General features: G+C 46.0%; 2 protein-coding genes across 2 annotated transcripts in view; one reads left to right on the forward strand and one right to left on the reverse strand.

Moving 5' to 3' along the window:
• Positions 1-1,176: 1,176 nt before the first annotated feature.
• Positions 1,177-21,712, forward strand: part of LOC100469295 (C-C motif chemokine 3) — a 44,228-nt gene continuing 23,692 nt past the window's right edge. Inside the window, exon 1 of the mRNA XM_034639805.1 lies at positions 1,177-1,278. Coding sequence (XP_034495696.1) covers positions 1,251-1,278 — 28 coding nt within the window. The 5' untranslated portion in view covers positions 1,177-1,250. The remainder of the gene's footprint in view (positions 1,279-21,712) is intronic.
• LOC100464006 (regakine-1-like) lies at positions 11,296-15,959 on the reverse strand. The gene is made up of 3 exons (XM_002923613.3): positions 15,812-15,959; positions 12,010-12,127; positions 11,296-11,679 (listed from the first exon to the last, which is right to left on the reverse strand). Exons 1-3 carry the CDS (start codon positions 15,879-15,881, stop codon positions 11,586-11,588), a joined length of 282 nt encoding a protein of 93 aa, XP_002923659.1. The 5' UTR covers positions 15,882-15,959; the 3' UTR covers positions 11,296-11,585.

Genomic DNA, 21,712 nt, shown 5'->3' on the forward strand with positions numbered 1-21,712 from the left:
TACTGATACTGTAATTTGTGACTTAAATAACTGCAGAATGGTTGGTATTATTTGAGAGCAACCAGGAAAATCGTGGGGACTGCTGTGAGTTTTACCCAGGAGCAGAGGGCAAACTAGCCCCCAGAATTCAAGACCGAGCAGGAGACTGCTATGTAATTTGTTCCCCAGAGTTGTCCCCATTCAAGGTATCCTTGACACACAGGGGCTCTGATCTATGTAGACCACGGGACATCTGTCTCTTCCTGGGAGTGGTCAGCAGGTCCTTCCTCAAGGGCTGCTTCTGGGTATGTGCTGGACGCAGAAGCCCCTTCAAGGTCCCTGAGACCCTTCTTTGGGGCTCAACTCAGGCCTCAGCACCACCTAAAGAGCCTCAAGCAGACCTGTTTGCTTCCCACCAACCTTTTTCTTCCTGCCCCCTCCCTTCCCCCAATATCTGCCACAGCACTTTCTGTCTTTGGACCTCTGGAGCCTCAAAGAGGAACAGAGCAGTGTCCCTGACTCACCCAGTTCCATCCCTGCCCGGGAACTGGTTTTCTCTGAACTTTCGATAACACGCCCTTCCAGTTAAAAGTAAAAAACCTCAAGACACATAGTTGGACTATTGCTTCTGCTTTTCGCAACGCCGTAGGGTAAAAGCCAAATCCCAGGGTCTAGAGAGGAGGGATGAGGTTGGATTTTATGATCTGGGCCCTTTCCCTTGGCAGCCAGGCAGGACTCAGGGGGAGGAGGACCCTGTTATAGAACAGCCACCAATCCCCCCACCCCCCTCCCCGCCCCGGGAGCTGGGAAGAGTATGGACACACAGAGAGGAGCCCCTGTGCCTGGTTTAACTTTAGTTGGGGCTGGAATTTACAAAATGTCCTTGAGTCTCTGCCATATCGGCAGTGAGGGACAGATGACATCGTTACAACCCTTTGAGTTAGGTACTGTCACGTTTTATAGGGAAAAAGAACGCAATTTTGCTCCTGACCCAAAAAGGAAAAAAAAAAAGTGGCAAAGTTAAAACGACAAGCCAGGTGCCTGGCTCCTCAGGTCGTTATGTGAATTTCTCCATTGACATTACTAGCTGGGTGGCATGGGGCAAGACACTTAACCTCTCTGAATCTCAGTTTCCATGCTTATACCTGGGATAGTAGTTCCTGTTTTGGCAAATTGTTGAGGTGATCAAAGTAAAGAAGCTTGCACAGTGCCTCAATATGGTGCTTGCTCACTGGAGGCTGTCTTAATACCGTCACCTGGTGCCTTCTCCTATGGGACCCACTACGTGGCTTCCAGCAGGTAAAGAGCAGCCCAATGTCATGGCCTCATCTCTTGCTTTTCCCCCAGTCCTTCTTGTGTTCATTCCTTTTTTCCTTGACATAGACTCAGGGCACCATCCTTCATTCCCTATGTCTTGTCCAGCATCATGTGACAGCACCAAACCTTCCTGGCTCTGCCTTGCAGATGTCAAAGCAGCTTAGGTCAGACTACTCACAAGAAAAATAGATACTGAATTTCGTCCCTTTCTTCCTCCTTCCCTCTCTCCCTTCTTCTTTTCCTTGCTTGCCTCCTTAAACATCCGAAGCTAACCCTGAGTTCATCCTGCCCCTCGATTCACAACCCCTTGGTGGGGTCAGCTGAGTCCAGGTCACTATAGAATTTTGTTGTTTTCCTCCTTTATCCCACAAGTCTGTGCCCATTCTCCTTCCCCCATGGGCTCTCATTCTGTTGTGTTCAATGTGTACTTTGTTTAGACATGTATTCTCGAACACTCACTAATGCTTTGTGTGTGTGCTTTTAATGTACAGAGATGGTGAAGTGTGATAAATTGTAATCCTTCTGTCTCCTTTTATTTTTATTTTTTAAAGATTTTATTTATTTATTTGTCAGAGAGACAGAGAGCACAAGCAGAGGGAGTGGCAGGCAGAGGGAGAAGCAGGCTCCCTGCAGAGCTAGGAGCCTTATGCGGAACTCGATCCTAGGACCCTGGGATCATGACCTGAGCTGAAGGCAGGCACTTCACCAGCTGAGCCACCTGGGCGTCCTGCCTCTGTCCCCTTTTAAACAGCTCAGCAGCGGCTAGATAGAAATCCAGGGCATTGATTTGGACTGCCGCCCACTTTCCACTGGATGCATATACTTTTCTGTTCTCCTGGGGTGTTTCTGATTTCCTACCATCTCAAACCCTGTTTGATGACTCTGCTCGTGCAAGTGTGCTCTGGGACCTTTGGAAGTTTCTCAGGGGGTTAGTTGCAGAAATACTCTTCTGGGCCGTCTAAATCCATTAGGTGCCAATATACTTTCCAAAGTTTTTTTTTTTGTTCACTTCGATATTTTGTTCCAAAATTTCTCTATAGACTAATAAAATTTCAATAAAAATACAGGAGAAATCAACTCCCCTTTCCTACTTAGTATTAAGAAAAGATTATATCAACAAAGTCAAGGAAAATATACACCAAGCATTGCTTTATCCATGTAATTTGGGTTGATCCATTCCCAGAGGCCAACAAGGTAGTGTAAGGTCCAAACAGACACCCCATTTGTTCAGAAGACTGTCTCTGGTGGTGTTGCATTGAGGATGAAGAGGCAGTGCGTTCATCATCCCCGGACTGATTTATGGAATCACTGACTCGTGTATTCCCAGTCATTCAGACATTCGGCAGGTATAGACTGTGAATCTGCAAAGCTGCTGGTATAGCGCCCGGCAAGATGGGCTGGGGGGAGGGTGCTGGCGGTGGTACACAATGCTATCTACACTGGGGGATTATAAAAGCAGGGGGAGGCAGACATTATACATGCAACCACACAATCTTTCATTGCCAGTTATTATATATGCCATAAAGGAAAATCAGGTCATGCCGCAAGCAGGGCTGGCTTCGTCGGCATGAAATCTGTGTAGTTACGTGGAGCCCTGTGTTCAGAAGGGCTCTATGCTGGGTTAAATGCCCTCCTGTTGGGGTGCCTGGGTAGCGCAGTCGTTAAGCGTCTGCCTTCGGCTCAGGGCGTGATCCCGGTGTTCCGGGATCGAGTCCCACATCGGGGCTCTTCCGCTGGGAGCCTGCTTCTTCCTCTCCCACTCCCCCTGCTGTGTTCCCTCTCTCGCTGGCTGTCTCTCTGTCACATAAATAAATAAGATCTTTAAAAAAAAAATGCTTTGCTGTTGTCTTCTTAATCACTGTTGGACAAGAAGTCCTGTGTTTTCATTTTCTGCTGGTCCCTGCAAAGTATGGAGCTGGCCCTGGCTGTGAGAGGGTACGAAAGGAGATTTTGATTGGTTGGGGATGTCAGTGAGGGTGCCCTCATGAGACTTCTCAGCTAGGTGCAGACTGGAGGGAAGGGAGATTTAGTGGAGAAGTAACGTTTGTGAAGACCCTCAGTCCAGAAAGAACTTGATGTGTTTGAGGAACTCAGACAAAGGTCCTGTGGTCAGATCACAGAGAGCAAGGAGCAGATAGGCATCAGAAAGGGTGGTATGGAAGGCAGGTGCCAAAATGCTCAGGCTCTTGGGGGCCATGTAAAGATGTTCCTCCCTCCATGTCTGCGAATCCTCATTCTTTTGTTCATATCTGGAAGGGTAAGTTGAGTAATCTTGCATGGGCTTGCATCTGCTCAGATATAAGTAGGTCTACTGTCCTTGTAGGGTTCTCCTCCAAATGGGAGGGCCAACTGAGTGCTGAGTGTACCCGGGTGGGTCACGGTAGCTGGCAGGTGGGGGCAGAATGGGAACCCTTCCCAAACTGCAGTGTATGGGGCTTTACTAGGTTATCAACCCCATCGGAAGCCCTTAGTCTCCCTTCAATACAATTTAGTATAATTCTTAGGAATAAACTCTGGTCTGTGACTGAGATGACCTTAAATGTTTCCCTTAACTTTACCAAATCTTGGGTTTCTTTCTGCCTGTAATCCCTGGCCTCCCCTTCTTAGAACATTTACTTTAGAAAACTTGAAATTGTAAAGTCTTTCTCTGCCCCTTTGAAATATATAAAAATCTCGTAGACTCTTGCCAGTTTTACTACCCAGGAAGGACCTGGTAGGCCCAAGTCTCAAGGACCTGGAAGCCACTCATTTGAAATGTGATCATCAAGGAAGACAGAACCCTTATATCCCAGTCTCTGTGGGACAGTGGGGGCCTAGCTTTAATAGGTGCCAGTTAACAAACACAGATGGTCTAATCACAGAAAAGCACGTTTACAAACTCAGGAATCTCTTGATGTGCTGGACACATCTTATAGACCACCTCCCCTAAGGTCCTTCGGTCCTTTTCTTAGCTCACCCCAGCACTTAAGAATCCTCCTGCCTTTTGTTTCAAGGGGGTTGAGCTCATTCTGTCTTTCCTATTGCAACAGTCTCAAGTAAAGTCTGGCTTGCTTGTTCTGCTTTGTCTGGGGCAAGTTTTTACCTTCACACTGCTGGGAACGGGTAAGACAAAGACGTCTGCCTACAGCTGCTTGCTGACGCATCTTCAGAATTCCCACCCACATCTCACTCCTGCTCTCCCACCTGCCACCCAGAGCCCAGAGTCTCCTCTGCTGCTTCCTCCGTGGGGCGTCCTGGGTCCTTTGATTTGTTCACAGCACTCTGTCATTTTCCATCTTCCAGAAATTCAATGAAAACTCTAGACTGTTGATCTTCCTGCCATGATCTCCTTCTCTTTGGTTTCTTCAAAATTATTATTTCAGTGGGGTTTGGGCAGGAGGAGTTCTAAAGTTAGGGGTTCTGTCTGCCACCTTGAGCTGAACATGCCATTAATTTCCAACTTGGCTCCAAGTGTTCTTTCTCTTTGTAAAGAGGTCTTTGAGCCCAAATGCCTGCCCAGTGAATAAGAGCTATATCAGAAAAAGCAAACACCTACCTCTACAAGTAATGAAAGAAACTCATAGCAAAAGAAAATAACAATGGGAAATTCAGTTTGCACTGCTTTTCTCAAAAAATGCCAATGTATTATCTTCCGTAAAGCAAAAAGTAGTCCAAACCCTCAATGCAATCCCAGTGGGGCCTCGTTTGATGAGTCACTGGTGAAGTACCAGAGCCACCTGCAGGTCATTTCCCCACTTACTCATTTCTTCCTTCCTTTGTAGTCGTTAAGAGGGTGGGAAGACATATTGGACAGCAATAGGCTTATGGAGGAAAAACTTATAGCAGCTCACCACCCCCAACCCTCCTTGTCCCATGGAGAAGCATTATTGGACCTGTCACCCCTGGGTGCACCGTGGGGGGTGCTTCACCAATGTCTTCTGGAAGAGAATATTCTCTGCTCAGAAATATTCTGCTGAGTTGCTTCACCAATTTATAGGGAAGTGAAGAGGGGGCAGGGAGAACCAATTGGGCCTGCATAATGGGAGCTGTCTGGACTGGTCTTGCTGGGGAGAAAAACATCTGGAACTTAGATGCCAGTTCTCCAGGGACATTTGCATACCGGCATAGGTGACATCTTATCCTCAAAAGTAAATATTTTAAGTATTGTGGGCCACACAAACCTCTGTCTCATTTGTCCAGCTGTACTGGTACAGCAAAAGTAGCCATGAGCAATATGAAAATATATGGGCATGGCTGTGTTGCAGTAAAACTTTATTTGCAAAAACAGGCGGCAGGCTGGATTTGACCCCTGACCCTTAACCTGGAATCCTGGTAGAATCCAGCTCATGTTTTAGAGTAAAGGTGGGTGGGGGTGGAGAGATGCTTCCTCGGCCATCAGCAAAGGGTTTGCCACTGCTAATTCATCCATCCAGTACTACTTGGCCTCATGGAACGTACCATCTTGTGAGAGAGAAAAGCATTAAATAATCGTGTATAATAAATATGTAATTAAAAAGTATGATAAGAGCTATGAAGGATTAATTATAGGATTTTATGAAACAGTATGACTGGAGACCAAACTTACACTCTGGGTTAATGCAAGTCTACCCTAAGGAAGGATGGGTTAACTGAGACCTAAAGGATGGGTGGGAGTTGGCCAGCTAAGGGTGGGTGGAATGGAAACCCTAGGAGAGGGAATATCATATGCAAAATCCCTGAGGCAAAAATGAGGGTAGAATATTTGAGGTAACAAAAGAGAGTCAGTGTGGCTGGAGCACAGAGGCAAGGTCACAAGTGGTGCAGGACGGGCCTCAGGAGAAAGGCAGGGGCCCCATCACGGGGACATCTGTCAGGACATGTAAGGATTTTGGATTTTATTCCAGTTATCATGGGAAGCTCTTGGAAAGTTTTCAGGTGGCTGCAGTGGAAGAATGGAGAGGATGGGGAAAGAATGGAAGTGGAGAGCCCAAGGGGAGCATATTGTGGTCATCAGGGTGAGAGATGAGGATGACTTCTGTTGGTGTGAGTTTGTTCACATCTGCACCAGAAGTTCTGTGTAGGAAGCCATTTGCAGTTCCTTTGATTTTTATTAATTAATTTATTTTTAAGATTATTTATTTTAGAGAGTACAACACATGCGTGAGTGGGGGCAGGGGCAGGGGGAGAGGGAGAAGGAGAGAATCTCCAGCAGACTCCATGCTGAGCGCAGAGCCCAACACAGGGTTTGAACCCATGATCCTGAGATCATGACCTGAGCCGAAATCAAGAGTTGGACTAACCGACTGAGCCACCCAGGAGCCCCTCCTTTGATTTTTAATGAATGTTAGTTCAGTAGAGCAACAAATTAGAAAATTGGTTTCCTATCAGCCTTTTGCTTCACTCATCCTACTTCTAAGTTAGCAAAATTTAAGAGGTCCTTGCTTAATGCTTAATGATGTGGAACAGACTGTCCTTAAATAATCAGTCGCATTTCCCAACTTCGTTGATTAAATTTTTGTAGACAATTTAAGTTGCTTTTATTAATTTCATATATCGAATTTTTAGAAGTGCTCTACATGCCTAATCTAACACTCAGAACCTTCCAAAGTACTTCACAGTTGTAAGTATAACAAATTAAGCTTACAAATACAGGAAAATCAAGATGTGTTAAACATCCCAATATTCTCTGCTAACTTAGCCAAATTCTCTTTCATCTCTCAACTCAAAATCACAAGTACGAAATAAATTATTTAATTACATGCTTTATATTGCAGCCATAAGGGTAGTCTGTTGTAGGCTCTAATAAGCCCTATTAAAAATATAAACACTTGAACTTCCAAATAATATGGATGATTCCAGTGGTTACAAACATATTCCTAATCTTTGAAGTATTGAGGATTAATATTCCATGCTTGATCTACAGCTTCCTATCTATGTTTAATTATAACCATTCTGTGGCGTACCCACTAGGGTACAGTGTTATTATCTTAAACACATTGAGATTACTAGGCCAGTTATTTATGGTCTTCACCCAGTCACCATCCCAGCAGTAAGGGGCTGCTTATTGGCCAAAAGGCACTTGAGACCTGGGCCTGCACACCTCAGGGGTGAGTCCACTCTGCCATGACTGGGTACGTGGAGCTCTATTTTCACAGTCGAGATGACAGCAGGAGGCTTGGAGTTCACTTCCTTTAAAATGGAGTAGTGGCTTCTAGGTTCTGATTATACCCTCAAATGATTCTTCTGTGTTACTTGTGTAGACAGAAGCCAGCACCTTTACTGAGGGTATAGTAAATGTTCCTCATGGCTAGGCTGGATTTTGTCATTTCTTTTGTTCTTTAGAACATCTATTACCATCCTCTCTGGCACTGAAGATGCTTCAAGGCCTGCCCATCAATTCTTTAGATCTTTCTGTAATTCTTTTCTCTGATCTGTGTGGATGGAATTTTGTACCCACTGCTGAGGTTATGGCTGACTTTCATCAGCTACTTCTTTTTTTTTTATTTGTTTTTACTGTTTTTTTATTTTTTTCTTATTTTAATGATTTTTTATTATATTATGTTAATCACCATACAGTACATCCCCGGATTCCGATGTAAAGTTCGATGCTTCATTAGTTGCGTATAATACCCAGTGCACCATGCAATACGTGCCCTCCTTACTACCCATCACCAGACTATCCCATTCCCCCACCCCCCTCCCCTCTGAAGTNAGCTACTTCTTTCTGTATAATTGAATTCTGAATTTTCATGATCTTCCTGACTGGGCACCATTCTCAGATGCCTGATATTGGATTCTGTATACCTGCCAAACCCTCATCTGCTTCTGAGACACATTATGAGGTCATGTGGATGAGGGCTTGGGTTGGGGTGGTGGTGGAGGAGCCAACGTAGGTGGATTTGAGAGTGATTTTGGCATACTGAAGGGATATGTTGATGGATTGGATGGGGGTGTGTGTGTGTGTGATGATGGCGAGGGGTTTTAAGGCTGACTTCCTGTTTTCAGCTTGAGCTGAGTAGCTTGGAGAGTGGAGATTCTATTTCCTGAGGAGGGAAACTTGAGGAAGGAGCACAGCTCATGGCAATTACAGTTCCACATTCACAGGACACTCAGTATCCATCTCAGCTCCACGCAGGGCCAAGCATCCCAGATAACTAAGGAGAATGGCACGTGAATGGCAGCAAGAATGAAGTGCCATTGTGCTCTACTTTCTAGAACCTCTTCTCTGAAGGTCATTAGTGGTTATCCCCCAGCTGGGAAGAAGTGCTCTTCAAGATGGAGTTGTTCCAAAAATTCTCCCCTGGAAGCCCTCTGCTCCATAGGCTTGTTTCTGAGCCTAAGTGACTCTATCCATCCATCCATCCAACAGTGCCTACTCTGTACCAGGTCCTCTCTAGGCACTGAGGGTAGAGCAGTGAATAAATATGAAATAAATCTCTGCCCTCATGAAGTTTACATTCTAATTACAAGGAGACAGATAAACATAATTAAGTAAATATATAGTATAATACAAGCTGGCAAATACTATGGAGGTAATGGCAACAAGTGGGGAAGGAGGTTAAGGAATTTGTGTGTGCGTGTGTGTGTGTGTGTGTGTGTGTGTGTGTGTGTGTGTGTGTAGAAATACTACATATTATAGGATGTTCAAGGAAGGCTTTCCTGATAAGGTGGCATTTAAGCATGGCCTGAAGGAAGCTGACCAGATGGGAGGAGGAAGATTCCAGCAGAGGAACAGGCACAAAACCCTGGGCCTAGATCCTGCCTGTTGTGTTTGGGGAACCACACAGAAGGCGTTGAAGTGAAGTGGAGGAAGCTAGGGAGACAGTAGGAGATGAGGTCAGGTGGTGTGGGGCTGGTGGGCAAATCATGCAGGGTCATGTAGGTATTGTAAGGAATTTGACTCTGAGATAGGAGATCATTGTGGGGGGGTGGTTTGAGGAGGAGGATGGAATGACCTGACTTATGTTTGAAACGATCATTGGCTGTTCTGTTGAGATTACAAGCATGGAGACTCTTAAGGGGCTACTTTGGTCATCTTGGGGAAAGACGGTGGGTGGCGGAGTAACAGCAGTGAGTGCTCAGGTTTTGGATGTAGGAAGTACAAGGCACATGGCGGGGGGAAGAAGGAACAGAACCATGGACGACTACACAGTTTTGTTCAGAACCTTTGGAAGGGTGTTGCTACCGTTTACTGAGGTGGAAAGACAAAAGAGGAGCAGGCTTGGGGTCGTTCAGAAGTTCATTTTGGACCAGCTAATTTTGAGAAGCCATTAGACACGTAAGTGGAGATGCCTGGGGTGGAGAAGGATAAATTTGGAATTTGTCAACATATAGGGGAATATGGAAGCTATGAGTCTGGCTGAGATCACCTAGAGAGAGGGATGGATCAAGAAGGGTTAGGAGGACTGTGCCCTAAATGGACTTCATAGTAGAGCAGTAATGAGTAAACAGGACTGAGCTTGACACCACAGGGAAGTTAGGGTGGTTAAATGATGTTGTGGACGTAGAGCACTTTGCACAGTTCTTGACACGTGGTAGGTGCTTCCCCGAGCTCATTCCTTCCTTCCTGTAGGCAGACAGGTTCACTTTCCTGGGGGCCAGACGGCGGTGCTTACCTGTAGTACTATGAGTAGCTTGGAGAGTGGAAATTCTATTTACCCCTGCGCTCCTTCCCATCCTTCCCAGAGACCCCAGGCCCTCCTCACCTCCTCACTGATTCTTGTCCCTTTGGCTTTGGGATTTGAGCTCCCTCAAAGCTTCAACCACACTTTAGTATGAGTGGAGGTGTGGAGAACTGGTTTTCAGTGGAGATTTGAGTGAGAGTAAGCCCAGGTGCATTAAGGCTCTAAAGGTTGGAATTTGGAAGAGTGAGGAGCAGGAAAGTGAGGAAATGGGCCTTGACGGGGGAATGTGAGGTCACCTAAGATAGACTGTTAATTTCTTAACTTTGCCCCTGACAGTGGATGGCCCCCCACTCCCCACCACTAAACTCACGGATAGACAGAGATCTCTGACCTGTGGTGTCAAACAGTATCCTTCTTCCATAGGAGTTTAGGACTGAGGCAGAAAGCTGTAGTGTGTCTTCCCCAAGACCTGAGTTTGGGGGCATGGGTTGAACAACACCAGCGTCCCTGAGTCCCTTCTCTGGTCTGTGTCCGGTGAAGCATGGCCAGGCTGGCATCAGCCTCAGCATCCCCCAGAGGAGAGCTGAGTACCTCCCACCTACCTCCCTTTTCCTCCTTGTACCCCACGGAGGACTGCCTTGTACCTGGCTCCGTCTTTAACTGGGGTGGTGGTGGGGGCATGGTCAAATGTCCAAAGTCACTTCCACACCAGGCATCAGGGATGAGGGCCAAGGGAGCAACTGAAGAGACTGCAGGATCTCAGGGTTTGGGGTACGTGGCTTTGGGCACAGAGAATGAGGTGTTACTTACATTAAGTCTTGAGGAGTGGTCAGAGAAGTAAATGTTTAAATGGCAGAGGTGTGGGGAAGAGCTTCCAGGGAAGGGTGAGCTGCAGCCCCCAGTAGGGATGATGGGAGTGATGAGATGTGTTAGGTGTGCCTCTCAACTCGCTATTTTCCATGCAAACGAACCGTTTATCTGGATTATCATGCTGTTCCCATGAATATAAGGCCCCAAACTAGGGGTCGTTTGTGTTCAGTACTCCTGATTCTAACTCTGCCCCCATCATCCCACTATTTAAATTAGTTCATACAGAAGAGTCTAGAATGGAGGGGCGCCTGGGTGGCACAGCGGTTAAGCGTCTGCCTTCGGCTCAGGGCGTGATCCCGGCGTTGCCGGATCGAGCCCCACATCAGGCTCTTCTGCTATGAGCCTGCTTCTTCCTCTCCCACTCCCTCTGCTTGTGTTCCCTCTCTCGCTGGCTGTCTCTATCTCTGTCAAATAAATAAATAAAATCTTTAAAAAAAAAAAAAAAAAAGAAGAGTCTAGAATGGAACCTGATACATAGTCAATACCATAGAAGTTTCTATAAAAGAAAGAACCAGCTGTCTGTGAGAGAAGCTGTTCAAACCACCAGTTTCCTTTCTGTGGCACGGCTTTATTTCAACAACTGGCTGCCTGCAAAGGGGAGACAGATAATGTCTGGGGGCCACAGTGTCCTCAGGTCCCAGAGGGCAGTGTCAAAGTGAAGCTTCAGGAAAGAGCAGGATTCATCAGAGAATGGGAGCACAGAAAAGCCAGAAAGAACTTCAATTTGGGGCAGGACAACTCCCAGGGACCTTCTGGGGCTGAGAGAGTTGGGGAGGGAGCGGGCTCTGTGGCCTGTCCTCAAGCTCCCTTGGCCATGCGGACCCCAGTGCTCCCAGATCACATAGACATGTTGTCTAGGTGTCTGATGTACTCCTGCACCCAGGGAACATTGGGGTTGGCACAGATCTGTCGTTCATGTCGGGTAAGGAAGCTGTGGAACAAGAAGAAGAAAGAAGAGAAATTGAGTCAGCAGGTGGAGAGGAGCCCAGCTCCTTCTCTACCCAGCTTGAGCTTCCCCACCTCTCTCTCTGCTGGATGTGAGCCCCTCACATAGGGAAGGACACCCCCACTCTCTGTTGCTCCCCAAGGAGTCCACGAAGACCCCACCACCAGCTCCCATTACCTCCCTGGAGGCCAAGCTCAGGAAGTCCCCAGGCTCCTCCCCACTTCCTAGCTAGTCCCACCCCTCTGCTTCCCTCTCCCAGGCCCTACCCGTTCTCACATTTGCACCCTCTTCCACCCCCAGCGTGGCCGAACTTACATGACCCCTGGGGTGGAGCACTGGTCACTGGTTCTATCATAACGTTTCACAAACCGGAGTGGGACCTTCCGTGTGGTGTAGGTGAAACAGCACGCAGTGGGGTTTAATTTAACTGGTTCTGCAAGGTAGAGGGCCATGTGATGCTGAAAGCTTCTCCACAAGGACGTGTAGACCAGTATCTCTATCGCCCAGAGTATCAGAGTAGAAAAGCAGACCAGAGCACCGGGGAGGGAGTAAGACCTATCCTCTCCTTGGCAACTCTTCCTCCTCCCCCTCTTAAATTAATCTTGTCTAGGAGCCCCTGGCTTCCTTGGTCAGTAGGGCATGTGACTCTTGATCTCAGGGTCGTGAGTTTGAGTCCCACATTGGGTGTAGAGATCACTTAGAAAAAATTATGCTCCTCTAAAACCTCTCTTCCCTCCCCACTGCCGGCCCCTCTTGACTTCTCTCTGACCCTTCCCTTGGGCTGGGATGTGACTCTGGTTGAAGTGTTTCAAATTTCTGACAGTCTTCAGGATTTAGGAATAAGAAATCAGAATTCCTGAGAATTCTTAACTCCTAAATTATTCCGTTTTCTTTATAAAAATTGAGATATAATTGACAATATAATATCGTATTCATTTTAGGTAACTGTATATTTTCCATAACACTTTATTTTCATGTTTCTAAGTAATAATGCATGATCATGTACTAAACAATGAATCACTTTTCTGTGATAGGGTTGTATTGAAAGTTTCAGAGGTTTTCTGTAAAAAAAAGTAAGGTAATAAATTGTATCTCTAAGTGTTATGACAAGGTTATATACTCAATAACATGGGGCATGTTCTCTGGCGGATACAGTCGGTAACAGAAAATATGGAAAAAAGATAACATTGACACAAGCTAAATGGCCAAGAAAAATTATTTAGAAAGTGGAAAAAATACTACAGGTGTTTAATATGTAAAACATTTAAAAGTTATCATTCAAAAATGAATTTTTAAAACACAGAAAGCATTAATTGCCCTATTTGTAGTCTTTATCTTTGTTTTGTAACAAATATTGCAAATGTAGAACCATTTTTTCTGTTTTTCATTGCTGTTGACCAAATCGTTCAAAATGTGTCCAAGTGCATCTTCAAGTTGGATGTTGAGAGTCTATAATCCTTCATACAAGTTCATTTCCTTTTTTAACAATGGGCATATCTTGTCTGCTTGTACTGACTTTGGTTCAAGTCCATATTGCTTTTGCTAATTTAGATTTTATGTATGAATTAGCAAACGTTTCTGGTGTCACGTCCCACTAGTCTACGACATTTACACATTTTCTCTTTGCATTTCTTCTGCAAAAGCATCTATAAAGAACCAGAACCTGTAGCAATTATTCAAACACTGGACAATGTCAATGGACATTATTGTTCAAATAACAGAATATTCACATCTCCTAGCAGGAATCACAGTTGAAATGGCCCACGAAGGACGTATTTTGCTTTTAAAACTTGTTTCTCGAAACACCACTATATGGGGGCACCTGGGTGGCACAGCGGTTAAGCGTCTGCCCTCGGCTCAGGGCATGATCCCAGCGTTATGGGATCGAGTCCCACATCAGGCTCCTCTGCTATGAGCCTGCTTCTTCCTCTCCCACTCCCCCTGCTTGTGTTCCCTCTCTCGCTGGCTGTTTCTATCTCTGTTGAATAAATAAATAAAATCTTAAAAAAAAAAAAGAAACACCACTATATTATTTGTAGTAAATGTGTTAGGTAAACACATTAGTGTTCACTCAGCAGCAGACAGGACATGGACACATACATGTGATATGGCTCTAACTCCAACCTGTCAGGTCCTGGTCACTTCTCCCGTGCATGCTCCTGTCCCAGTTTCCTGAAATGCTGATCTTAACGTTAAATTCCACGTGTCATATGTTTCCTGCTTTTGCTCCACATGTCAGTGGATTCCTTTAAATCAGTAACACCTCCCTATTGATTGTTAAGCTTTAATTCTTGCAAGAGAATTCTACTTTTCTACATTTTCCCAGTTTCTCAACTGAGTTTTCTTAGGACTTGGGATTTGGAAAAAACATAATTTCCTGAGACAGCTGAGAAGGATTTGCCATATGGAATTGCTAGGAGATGCCCAGGGTGGGCGACAGCCGGGCAGGACTGGTCTCCTCCATATGAGAGGGTTCTCCTTCACAGGTCTTGGGAGAATGATAGAGGGGGGAGGTTTGGATGTTATAAGGAGCAGAAACTTGGCTACAAAGCAGGAAATCTACACTCGTCCTTGTCTCTGTTCCTGAAAGCTATGTGACTCCAGACAGGACACCCAACCTTTCTGATCCTGTCTCCTTAAAACAGAAAATATTGATGGGGCAAGTACTGTGTATTGATTTATATACTGATGACTATTCAAATGAGAGCCTCATTACCCTTGGGTAACAGATGTAGAAACTGAGGCTCAGGAGGCCTGAAAGAGACAAGGAAGGTCCACAAGCCGACTAGTGCAGAGCTTCTAGACTGAGGCTCCCTGGGAGCAGAGACGGTGTCTGCCTCTGTCCCCCACTGCAGCCCAGCGTGTTTACTGAAAGGATGGCAGGAGTAGGGTTTTAATATATACTTGTCGAATGAATGAATGAATGTAGGGTTGCTGTTCTCTGAAGAAGAAAAAAAGAAGCTTCCATTGACTGAATCTCTACCATAGTCCTGGTGTATGGCTTAGTTTCTGGCGTGTCTTATCGCCATTCCTCACAACAACCTTTGGAGAAAGTGTCCCTTATCCCATCTGCAGATGAGAAGCCCCACGATGATAACGGGGATTACGGGAGAGCATTATGGAACCATATAGCTAGTTGCAGTCACAGTTCCTGGAAAACCGGCCACCATTCCTTGGACTAGCAGGGATGCCAAATCAGAGTCCTGGTTGAAATTCAGCTCTGGAGAACAGTTTCCTGGGAAATCTCCCCCTGCCCCGACTGTGCCACCTTCTCCCCTGGCTCCAGCCCCCTGCAGAGAGGAAACCAGTCCTATTTAGGGTGGAAAGGGCAGTGAGCTGGGATCAGGACTCCTGGGGTCGAGCCCTGCCTTTTTCAGTCACCTGCTGCTCCTTGGAGTATCCCACAGATATTTACTAAGAGCTTACTACATGCCAAGAGCAGAACTATGCCATAGACACAGCAGACAAATCTTAAAGGGAGAGGGTGAAGGCTGATATGGGGGTCTCAGGCTCAATACCCCCACAGGCTGGGCAGACAGCAGGTGCACATAGCCCTGGTGGTGGGGGCCCTAAGACCTGGGAGCGCACCCCCCTGTCTAAAGGGATAGCACCCACCACCTCAGTCCCAGTGAAAGCTTGTGGGAACTTGGGCTCCTATCTGCTTGGTCTTCCATAGTTGCAAAAGAAATAAGAAATACAGATTTTTAAATGTTTCCCATTTTTAAATGTTGGCCACCAATCAACATGTAAAACCCCATCTAATCCATGAAGACAGTTTGATCCTTTGCAGGTTCCTCTGTCCCAGCCTATGCTTATGCATGGGCGCCTGTGTATCTGCAAAAGGATGCTAAGCAGATAGCCTGGAGGGCGCTGGATGAGCTGCTCTCTGCTGCGTACGCCAGGGTCAGGGAGGCTGTTCAGAGGCAGGATTTCCTCTCCCCAAAGGAGGCAGAAATGGGTCCCAACCAGGAATGGGGAGAGACCCTTGGTAAATATGCTGTCTGTTTTGCAGGGACCATGAGGCAGCCTATTCTGGGCCACCCCCATTTCCCCACAGCCCCCTGCCTCCAGCCACTGTACTATCACTATTCAGAGGAATAAGAGTAACAGGCCTCACCTTCATTGGCCTCAGAGTGAAGGGCAACAAGAATGAGGAGGAAGACCAGGAGAGGCAGGATGACCTTCATCCTTCTGGTGACTGACCAGCTGCAGGAGCAGGATGGGGCTGAAGACTCCTGGGTTCTCTGACGCTCTGAAATCTGGGCTCTGACCCTCCTTTATAAGAGGTTGCTGGTGAGGAAGTCACGAGATAGAAAAATCCAAGATTGCATGGGGTTTTGTTTCTTTGGAATTGTGACTGGTGACATATCTAAAATATAAGAACTGAGTCAATTTATTCAAGGAGAAGTAGAAGGCAGAGCATGATTCCCAGAATTCACATTTGGCTTGCATCTTGAGGGTGGTGGTAGGGAAGCGCAGAGGGAAGGGCTGTGGGGTAGAAACTGCCCTCTTTTTCTGCTCCTCCCTAGGGAGCCTGGTGAAGCCTCCTTGGTTGTAAACCCATGTGGACCATGAGTTCAAAGGCCCAGGTGACAGTCTCAGGCTCAGGGATTCCAGGACCCGCCAGGATGAGGATGTGGGGGTCCTGTGCTGTGCTCCAGCACCAGGCCTGGACTTAAGCCTGATGGGGCCTGGGAGTGGGGGGCTGGTTTTGGAGGGGATCCTGGGGTGTCTGGGCCTCACCACCAGGATTAGACTGGAACCCCTCACCTAGGGTGAGCTGGAGGCCCTGTCCTCTGTCCAGTGCAGGGAGCTTGAGTGGATTCTTAGCAACCAAGGAAGGTGTACAGGGGTCTCTGCTCAGCCAGGGCTGCCTCCAGGACTGAGGCTGAGGGATGAGCTCCTTCTGGGTCAAGCTGGGAGAGCTGGGGGCAAGGGTGACGTATCCCATAGAATACAATGGTATCTCATCACTCTTGAGTTTGTGCGGCAGGGTCCCTGCACAGGGACACCACAGTGGTTTGTCTGGGACTGGGAGATAGGGTGGCTAACCATCCCGGTTTGCCTGGGACGAGAGGTATTCCTGGGATGTGGGACTTTCAGTGCTAACATAGGGATGAGTTGGTCACCCTACTGGGAGGTCAGGCAGATGCGGCTGTCCCCCACCTCCACTCCCACCAAAATCAGTTTAAGCACCTATCAGTTTTTTCCAATTGTTTTTATTGTGATAAAATACATGTAACATAATATTCGCCGTTGTAAACATTTTCACGCGTGCAATTCAGTGGTATTAGGTATGTTCATATACTGCGCAATCATCACCACCCTCCAAGCACAGAACCTTTTTCATCTTGCAAAACTGGAACTCTGCACCCTTCAAACAGTAACTCCCCTCCCCCCCTCCCCCTGCCACTGGCGCTCACCATTCTACTTTGTTTCTATGATTTTGACTACTCTAGGCACCTCATATATTAGTAGAATCAAACGACGTTTATTTTTGGTGACCAGCTTATTTCACCGAGCATGTCCTCAAGGATCATTCATTTTGTAGCATATGCCATAATTTCCTTTCTAAGGCCAAATAATATTCCATCGTATGGATATACCACGTTCTGCTTATCCATTCTTCTGTTGATGGACACTCGGGCTGCTTCTATATTTTAGCTATTGTGAATAATGTTGCTGTGAACATGGGTGTACACATGTCTCTTAGAGACCCTGTTTTCAATTCTTTGGGGTGTATACCCAGAAGTAGAGTTGCTGGATCATATAGTAAATCTATTTTTAATTTTTTTGAGGAAACTCCATACTGTTTTCCACAGTCTTTGTACCATTTTTATATTCTCATCAACAATACACAAGACTTCCAATTTCTTTATGTGTTTGCCAACATTTGTTATTTTCTGTTTTGTTTTTTTGACGGTAGCCATACTTATGGACGTGGGGTGGTATCTCATTGTGGTTTTGATGTAAGCATCTGTATTTTTTGTCAGTTTTATATAAGGGGGTTCCAGGTAAGTTTGTTTGCGAAGGAAGTGTTTCCCTCCTAAAAAGGAAAATTTAAGCCCCTGTTCCAATGGAAAGAATAGGAGCTTTTGATCTAATGAGAAGCATTGTTTTTAGTCCTGGAATCCACCACTTTTGAGTTAGGAAATTTTTAAATAATTTCCTTCAGCTTTTAAAGCTTCACATAGTTGCTAAAATAATCTAAGTGAGTGAAATCTTCCTTATGTGTCCATATTGAGACCTTTCTCAGGGCCAATGGTCATTCATTCAGTAGATGTTAATTGAGCTGCTATGTGCCAGGCACTTTCTAGGCCCTTGGGATATGAGGCAAACAAGAAAGGCAAGGCCCCTGCTCTTCAGGTCCTTGAATGCTGGGGCTGGAGGGGGCAGTCAGGCAAAGTAGTAGGAGATAGCGGGAAAAGCAAAGAAGAAATTGAAACAGGATGAGGCGATTGAGCCTGAGGGTTGGGTGGCGGTTGCTTGGTAAGTTGGCCTGGGAGCCTGTGCAGAGGGGGTGTCATTTCAGCTGGGACCTGCTTGTTGAGAAGGAGCCAGTCTTGCACAGATCAATAGCAAACACGTCCTGGGGAGAGGGAACAGCAAAGGGCAAAGACCCGAGGTGGGAATGGGCTTGGCGCATTGGGAGGTCAGGCAGAACAGCAGGTGACAAGAGTGAGGGTTGCAGGTGAGTGATTGGAGATGAGGTCCATTGTCCAGGTCCTTTGGGTCCTGTCTCTCAGCAGTTTGCATCCCATTCCACTACTGTCCCATCCATGTGGGCCCTGCAGGTAGTGGCAGAGCAAGGCAGCGTGTCTCATCTTCCCGGGAGCCCTTGGTAGCTACATCCTGGAGAGCAGGTGGGTGGGTTCAACAAGAGCACGTGAAGACTTTAGTCTCTCTCCTTTAGGTGGTTGAAGAGGGTCCCAGCTTCCTTCTTTCTCCCAACAAATCAAGAGCATGAGTGGGGAACAGTGATCTCCTCATTTCTTGTAAGTTCAGAGAGAGAGGAGAGAAGGGGGGCACCTAGATGGATGCCTCCAATGGCTGTCTCTCCTCCCTGTGCTCTACTGTGTGTGCACAGGAGGGGGAAGGTGGCAGGCAATGCCCTTTGTCCCCTTGCTTAGCACAACATCAGATGGGGGAAGGATGTGAGGGACACACATGGGCAGGAGGATGGGAGAAGCTGATTTGTACGATTCCTTGGGTCTCTATGCCAATTCCTGGACTTCTGAAACTAAGTTACTGATGACACTGAGTCATCTGCCTTCTGTGCTTTGGTAAGCAATGTGCACCCCTCTCCTGGACCTTCGGTCCTGCTTGACTGACTGCTTCCCCTATTCAGAGGAGCAGGACTGGACTGGGAGAGGGGGACTTGGGAAGAATTAAGTCTCCAAGGTTTTTATCTTTTTGGTAAAGTTGTTTTTGTTTTACACACAGGAATGTACAACAACGGTGGGGCCCACGATAGGCTGTACATCTGTTTCCTGAATTTTACTGTTTTTCCAGCTATCCCCAGGGCACTTTCGTTGAATGCTGAGAATCAGAGCCTTTGTCTGCCACTCTTTTCAGCCGACCCTTCCTCAGATGTTCATTGCTTCCAGAGAAGGAAGTAGGGTAGGCTCAGCTGGATTTACCCGAGCAGCACCCATGCTGACTTGCAGTGAGCATTTCCTTCTGAAAGTGCCAACAAAGGGTTTCTTACCGAAAATTGCATAGGTACAGAATTTTGCCCAGAACAGAAGTGGCTGATCACTCTCAAGTTATCCATCTTTCCCCCTCCTTTTGGGAAAGTTGGTTGTCCTTTGCTTGTCTTCAATATTCTACAAGCTCTCTGTCTCCCAAGAACCCACAAAGGTTATCAGTCTCTATGTTGTCTCAGCTGCTAGAAAGGAATTCATGCAAGCCAAGAAACAAAATGTCATACAATCTACCTACCCATCTAGGGCTCCTTATCTATGGAAATTATGCCCTTTTGAGACTGTAATGGGCAGAGAAGGGACAAATAAAAATCAGAGACCAAGAGTTCTGCTTTATCTCTCCGGCCTGCTCAGTTAACACTCTTTGTTCATTCATTAACTCATTTACTCACTCGTGTAATCTGTAAATAATGATTGAATGCATACAATGAGCTGAGCACTGTCCAGGAACCAGAGATTAAGCCATGAACAAGCTGGTTAGGGGCTTCTGCAAATGTAAGCAAGCAATAGGCCTTTGGCACTTCTTCCTTAAAACAAAATGGGGGTGCCTGGTGAACATCAACTCTTGGTTTTGGTTCAGGTCATGATCTCAGTATCATGGGATGGAGCCCCGTGGCTCGCCCTGTGCTTAACACGGAGTCTGCCTGAAATTCTCTCCCTCTATCTCTCCCTCTGCGCCTCCCCCTGCTCGCTTGCTCCTGCTCTCTTTCTCCAATGAATAGATAAATCTTTAAAAACAAAACAAAATCTTTCATCATGACTCATCATTTAAAAAGCAACAATATGAAGAAATTTAGAAAATAATTAAGGAAAACTAAGCAAGGAAAAATCCCCTGTGATCCCACAGTCACATTTTAAAAAAAGATTTATTTAGTTTTAGAGAGAGGGCGTGAGAGCTTGTGCATGGGGTGGGAGGAGGGGCAGAGGGAGAGAGTCCCAGGGAAACTCCCCAATGAGTGCAGAGCCAGATGTGGGGCTTGATCCCAAAACCCTGAGATCCCAACCCCAGTGAAAATCAAGAGCCAGTCGCTTAAGTGACTGAGCCACCCAGGCGCCTGGCCACAGTCACATTTTTAGATGTCTCTTTGTCTTTTTCCTCTGCCTGCTTTCTTCCTAGCTGAGATCACACCAAACAAACCAATTTCATAACCCATGCTTTTGACATATTTTGAATAATTTAATTTCATTCTATAATTCTATGTGTAGTTTAAAATAATTTTTATGTTTTATTTATTATTATTATTTTTTAACATTATGAAGGCACCTTTATTCAGCAAACTTCACAGGTCTTTAAAATTCTTACTCTAAGTCTGTAAAATTTTGATTAACAGCAACATTCAAAAAATTATCTTGACTCTATAACACAAGATTCACAAATGAATGTAAAGTAGTATCTTGATATACAACAAAATGTTTAAAGCTATGTGTGTATCAGTTTTAAAGATTCCCTGTCTTTTTAATAACAATTTTTTATTATGTTAGTCACCATACAGTACATCCTTAGTTTTTGATGTAGAGTTCCATGATTCATTGTTTGCATGTGACACCCAGTGCTCCATGCAGTACATGCTCTCCTTAATACCCATCACCGGCCTATCCCAATCCCCCACCCCCCTCCCCTCTGAAGCCCTCGTTTTGTTTCCCAGAGTCCATAGTCTCTCGTGGTTCATTCCCCCTTCTGTTTACCGCCCCCTTCATTCTTCCCTTCCTTCTCCTACCGATCTCCCTGCTATTTCTTATGTTCCATAAATGAGTGAAACCATATGATAATTGTCTTTCTCTGCTTGACTTATTTCATTTAGCATAATCTCCTCTAGTCCCGTCCACGTTGCTGCAAATGTTGGGTAATCGTTCTTTCTGATGGCTGAGTAATATTCCATTGTATATATGGACCACAGCTTCTTAATCCAGTCATCTGTTGAAGGGCATCTCGGCTCCTTCCACGATTTAGCTATTGTGGACAATGCTGCTATGAACATTGGGGTGCATATGGCCCTTCTCTTCACTACGTCTGTATCTTTGGGGTAAACACCCAGTAGTGCAATGGCTGGGTCATAGGGTAGCTCAATTTTTAACTTTTTAAGGGACCTCCNCTTTCTAAGGGATCTCCACCCTGTTTTCCAAAGTGGCTGTACCAACTTGCATTCCTACCAACAATGTAGGAGGGATCCCCTATCTCCGCATCCTCTCCAACATTTGTTGTTTCTTGTCTTGTCAATTTTTGCCATTTTAATTGGCATAAGATGGTATCTCAGTGTGGTTTTGATTTGAATTTCCCTGATGGATAATGATTTTGAACATTTTTTCATGTGTCT

This window comes from Ailuropoda melanoleuca, chromosome 13, assembly GCF_002007445.2.
Source record: "Ailuropoda melanoleuca isolate Jingjing chromosome 13, ASM200744v2, whole genome shotgun sequence".
Classification (NCBI taxonomy): Eukaryota; Metazoa; Chordata; class Mammalia; order Carnivora; family Ursidae; genus Ailuropoda; species Ailuropoda melanoleuca.